The following is a 6,000-nucleotide window of genomic DNA, read 5'->3' as shown; positions in this document are numbered from 1 at the left end:
TTTTAAAGCAGGTACCTTATTGGAGGCAGTGTGTTATACTATCCTCAGCTTTCCTCAATAAGTTCTTATCAACTGTATGTCGAGGTCAGAATGCTTTTTAGATATATCATCTCATAAGTGTTATGGTTTAAAATCTGAAAGTATGATCATGCCATAGGTAGTTTGTGAAGAGCTGGACTGGCTTCCTCTTTATCCAGGCAACATTGGTACCCCAAAATTCTCCCATGGTCATGGAAGTAAAACAAAAAGTCCTCCCAATGCTGAAGCCATCCCCAAAGTATTAGATGTTTGCTCTCACTGGATGCAGAGCTTTATTAAATACAGTAATTGGCTGGAGAACCCTTCTAATATCAAGGCAGCAAGATTTCTCACTAGAGGGTATTTAATTAACCTCATGGTTCTTTGATGATTGAAATTAGTGAGCTGCATCCCCAGTAAATAATTTCTAATGATTTGCTTTCTATTTTCAATGTTCTAGGCACAAGAAGTTAAGGGTGTGCATGGAAGAACTGGGGATACAAAAGTAAGTTGAATGAGGCAAAAACTGTGATATAGTCTCTCTCTCTCTCTATATATATATATATTAATGTATATATATATATATGTATATCTCATGCGCATGCACGCACACACAAATGCATTTGCACATGCATACCCATGAGCACACAACTCTATCTCCTGTTTTAATGGTGAAGCGCACTTATGGCATTTAAGATTGGTGTTCGTAGTGGTACCTAGTCTGTGTCACTATAAAACCATCTAAAATAAAAACTATGGGCAAGGATTCCCGAAGTTGCTATAATCACTATCTGATAGATATGACCATAATTTATTACCGCATCATTTTTCCAAACTACATTTGAAACTCATTGCTTTGTTTTAAGACGACTTCACGTAAAGACGTGTTCATCTCAGTACAAAAGATGCGTATGACAAATCATATGATTCACATGGTTTTAGAAGCCTGAAAAGATAAAAATATTATGGGATTTAGGGGAACACAGTATATATCTGGTTTAATGCTAATATTTGGTTCTGTTTGTTTCCGGGGAAGTTTAGCTCTCATTGCTTTACTACAGATATAAGTTATAAAATGATGGGGAGCATCATATACTAGCATAAGGTAACTATAAAACACTTAATTTGGATTTCTTTGAAATCAGTTTCACTTTGTTTCTGAAAGATTTTATCCATGGATCCAAAAGACTAGCCAATCTACGAGTGGATCATTTCTTAAACATTTTAACTTCAAAAAGATAAATTTTAATTTTTTTTTTTCTCATGATTTTTACACGGTTTAACCTAGAGACTTTTTAACTTTAAAAAAATCGAACATTAATATATTAATGTTTTGATTCTATCTTATTTTTATAAATAAAAAGTAAAAGACCTTCAAAATAGGTTGGTGTATTTTAAGTATTTGTGTGATTGTATCAGCTCATGATTAAAGAATTGAAAGGAAAACTTAGGAGTTGAAGCATTGGTCGAGAATCGAGACTTGAGAGATGCAAAGGTCTGGAAACACAATTACAAATATATATTTAATTTTCTTATTGTAAAATAATGGTTTCATTTTTTTTTTTGATAAGTAAGAAATGTATAGAAAGCGCTCAAAAGGGGAGCGCGTCCCAAGGGAACAACAAACCAAAAACATACGCTAAGCCTTCAAAGAGGCCAAAAAATCGACAATCTCTTCCCTAGATCTAAGATCTCTCCTTGAAACCCAACAAAAAAGAATGGAGAGAATAGAGAACTTAAGAAAAGAAATAGTCCTCTCCTTTCCCTCGAAATATCTCCTATTCCTCTCGAGCCAAATACACCACCAGACACAAAGAGGCGTAGCCCTCCAGGCATCTCGGATATGAGCCCCCATTGAGTAACCTCTTTAGGCCTCAATCAACCCTCTAACAGATCCAGGCATGACCCAGTGAATCCCAAAAAGACCAAGCATCAAAACCCAACAGTCCCTAGCCATGGAGCAATGCAACAACAGGTGATCCACCACCTAATTCCTCCTTCTCAAATTATCCTGGGTTAAGATTTTACCCAAAACAGAGGTCCAAGCAAAGAAGGCCACCTTGAGAGGAGCCTTTGAGCGCCAAACTGACTTCCAAGGGAAAAAATCTCCAGGCTCATCTGAAAGACACCTGAAGAAGGACCAAACATCAAAACGGCCCTGAGAGCCAGAGGCCCAAATCCAACAATCAGAATCCGAAACCATAACATCTTGCCGATAAAGCAACTCCAAAAAACAAGTGGCATCCTCAATCTCCCAATCCTGAAAAAGCCGCTTGAATCGAACATCCCAAACCAGTCTCCCGCTATCAAGTTGATAACAGTTGATCATGGCCTGCCTATCCGTAGCAATCCTGAAGAGCCGAGGGAAAGCGAGAGCAAGAGAAATATCCCCACACCAAACATCCTCCCGAAAACTGATCCTCCTACCGTTCCTGAGTCTAAACCGAACATGTTTGGAAAATAATGAAAATTCATCCCAACCCTTCCTAATGAACTTCCAAACCCCCACTCCCCTAGGGCCACGCACCTCAAGAGAACACCAATCTCCTCTACTCTCCCCATACCTACACGTAATAACCCTCCTCCATAGCCAATGTCTCTCCACCCCAAACCTCCACAACCACTTCCCAAGGAGAGCTTTGTTGAAAGGCAACAATCTCCTAAACCTCAAACTTCCAAATCGGCCTACAGACTTGGTCCCAACGAACCAAATGAAACTTGAACTCCTCCCCTCTACCCCCCACAGAAAATTCCGCTGCAATCTCTCAATCCTCTCAGCCACAGAAGAAAGGATTTGGAAAAGAGAGATAAAATAAGAGGGAAGGCAGGAAAGGGTGCTCTTAATCAGAGTAACCCGACCCCCCTTGGAAATGTACTGTTTTTTCCAACCCGCCAGCCTCCTCTCAAACCTATTCACGATAAGATCCCACACCTCCACACACCTCGAAGGAGCTCCCAAAGGCATCCCTAAGTAAGAGATGGGAAAAGTGCCAGTGCAGCAGCCAAGGATACTAGCAAGCATAGCAATATCAGGGACCTCCCCAACTAGCACAAAAACATTCTTACCAACATTCACCTCAAGGCTGGAGACAACTTGGAACCAAATTAGAACAATTAGAACGCATCTTAAATAGTGAAGTTGGGACTCATTCGCATCACAAAGCACGAATGTGTCATCCGCAAACATCAAGTGAGAGATCTCCAACTGACTAGCAACATCTCTGCCCACCCGAAAACCTCTCAAAAAACCCAACTCCACAGCCCTCTTCAACAATCTACTAAGGGTCTCCATCATAAAGAGGAACAAAAAAGGGGAAAGCGGATCCCCCCGTCTCAAGCCCCTCGAGCTAGAAAAAAAACCCGTCAGAGCTCCATTCACAAGAATAGAGAACCGAGCACTGAAGATGCAAAAATGAATCTATTTTCTCCAACGAACACCAAATCCCATCCTCTCCATCAGGTAAAGAAGGAAGGACCAACTTACATGGTCATACGCTTTCTCAATGTCAAGCTTACACAGAACACTCGGAACTCCACTACGTAATCTGGAGTCCACACACTCGCTAGCAATAAGAACTAAGTCCAGAATTTGGCGACTTCCCACAAAGGCGTTCTGAGAGTCAGAGATAATGCCATCCAACACTTCCTCAATCTAAAAGCAAGGACCTTGGCAATTAAATTGTAGATGCATCCTACCAAGCTAATAGGGCGCCACCACCCCCCCCCCCCCCCCCCCCCCCTCCTTTTGGGAATGAGAGCAACGAAAGTGGCATTCAAACTCCTCTCAAAAGAGCCCTGAGCATGGAAAGCATGAAAAGTACCCATCACCTCCCCTTTCTAACCTCCTCCTCCTTGCTTAACCACACCCCTTCCACTCGAATCCTCCCAATATGATTACCCCTCCTATGAGCATTGGCCAATCGATGGAAAAACTTCGTGTTCTTGTCACCCTCCTTAAGCCACAAAGCCCGAGATTTCTGTGTCCACGAAATGCCCTCTATGATAGCAATATCAGCAAATTCCGCTTGACACTGCACCCTCTTAGCCTTCAAGGAATCCGCCAGGGCCTCCTGACCCTCCATCCAATCAATATCAGCAATCTTAGACAATACCCGATTCTTCCTCCAAACAAGATTCCCGAACACCTCTTTGTTCCAAATCTTGGGACAATCCTTAAGAAGACAAAGGTTACCTGCGAGCGTATAGCTTGGGGTGCCAACCACCCCAAACCCTTCCCACCAGGAACGGACCCTCCCAAGAAAGCCTTCAGCACGAAGTCACATATTCTCAAATCTGAAAGGAAAATGACGACTGCGCAACCCACCACAATCCAACAACAATGGAACATGGTCTGAGATAGGACGAGCCAAAGTAGCCTGAACAACATCGGAAAACTTCTCCTCCTATTCTTCCAACACAAGAAAACGATCCAGCCGAGAGAGAGTAGGAGGAGAGCGACCACTAGACCAGGTAAAGGGTCCACCCTTCAAAGGCAAATCCACAAGCCTAGGATCATCAATAAACGACAAGAAGAACTCCATGTTAGCCGTCCACCTCCCCCCCGTCGATCTCTCAAAAGGAGAACACACAACATTAAAATCCCCTCCAATGCACCACAGTAACAAGCATCTCCTCTTGATAACCCCCAGCTCCTCCCACAACAAAGGACGAACACTGTCCTCCGAAGGCCCGTAAACTCCAGAAAAGACCCAATGAAAACCATCCTCCACCAAAGAGAGAACGCACGAAACAGAGAAACTCCCGATCTGAGAATCCACCAAAGAGACCTATCTGTTATCCCACATAATAAGAATTCCACCTGAAGAACCACAAGCATCCAAGGTGCACCACTCCACAAATCTCCCACCCCAAAGGCTCCTCACAATCAAATCCGTCATCGAAGCAATTTTAGTTTCCTGCAAACGCACCACATAACCTCCCCCTTTATTAATTGCCGCCTTCATAACTTTTCTCCTCTACGGGTCATTGAGACCCCAGATATTCCATGATAAGATTCGTAGCATCATAGGGAAACAGTAGAAAATGCATTCCCTCCACTCCTCCCACTGTCCTTCTCCCTGGGCCCCCTCATCCTCTTTCATACGTAACAAACTCATTGGGACTCTGCACCTCCTTCCCTCCTAGCCCATCCTGAACCCCACCCCTGCTTCCCCCCCTATCCAAAATCTGAGAATTCAGCACATCATGGAACAAACTCAACACTTCTTCCATCCTACCCTCAAAAGATACACCCAACAAAGAACCCACCTCCCCACCCTTCTCCCTAAACCACTCCTCAAAATCTTCCATACCTTCAACAACTGCAGCACCCCCTACATCCTTCCCCCTGCAGTCCAACCACAGCCAAAGGAACAACCATCTCCACATTCGGCTCAAAACCATCCCATTGGACTGGCCCCTTATCTCTATCAAACGAAGAATATGAGACATCCTCCCATTCCTCAAGAACATAATTGGAAGGAGAACCAGAAGACCGCGGAGACCCAAACTCCTCTTTAGTCACAAACCCGTTCACAACCATGTGAGCCTACAGCTCCTTTAACAAAGTAGTAGCGGAAACCTCGTCCAGATTAATCCACAAATCACGCCTAACACATACAGAATCTCCCTTGCAGGGCATCTTGGGAAACCGAGAGGAATTCATCGAAAGGCCTTGCCCTCCAAAATGACTCAAATTCACGTCCACCTCCGACTCCATCTCAGAAATCGTCTCCAACTTTTTAGAAACAGAGGACATTACTCCCTTTTCAAGCCCCGAGCATCGTCTCGACACCCCATAAGAAGGGGAACAAAAGGAAGAAGAGGAGTGATTCAGAAGAGAGAGATCAGGCGAAAGGTTGAGCATACCCGGATCAGAATTGGAATCCTTACGCTTCACCCACTTCTGCTTCTCCTTACGCGTCCATCTTTTGCAAACAACTGGAAGAAGAATCTTCTTCTTAAATCGCCGACGGTGACCTT

The 6,000-nt window shown here is 43.6% G+C and overlaps 1 protein-coding gene across 1 annotated transcript in view; it reads left to right on the top strand.

The window, feature by feature from the left end:
* The first annotated feature begins 11 nt into the window (after positions 1–11).
* LOC132290842 (uncharacterized) overlaps positions 12–6,000 on the top strand; it is a 28,560-nt gene continuing 22,571 nt past the window's right edge. The window contains exons 1-3 of the mRNA XM_059790159.1: positions 12–84; positions 158–378; positions 479–523. Of these exons, the coding sequence (XP_059646142.1) occupies positions 302–378; positions 479–523 (122 nt within the window). The 5' untranslated portion in view covers positions 12–84; positions 158–301. The remainder of the gene's footprint in view (positions 85–157; positions 379–478; positions 524–6,000) is intronic.

This window comes from Cornus florida, unplaced genomic scaffold (genome assembly GCF_030987335.1).
Source record: "Cornus florida cultivar Cherokee Brave unplaced genomic scaffold, ASM3098733v1 CherokeeBrave_3.0.0_Hap2_scaffold_277, whole genome shotgun sequence".
NCBI lineage: Eukaryota > Viridiplantae > Streptophyta > Magnoliopsida > Cornales > Cornaceae > Cornus > Cornus florida.
Note: the sequence above shows the minus strand (reverse complement) of the source record. Positions and strands in the feature narration are given on the sequence as shown.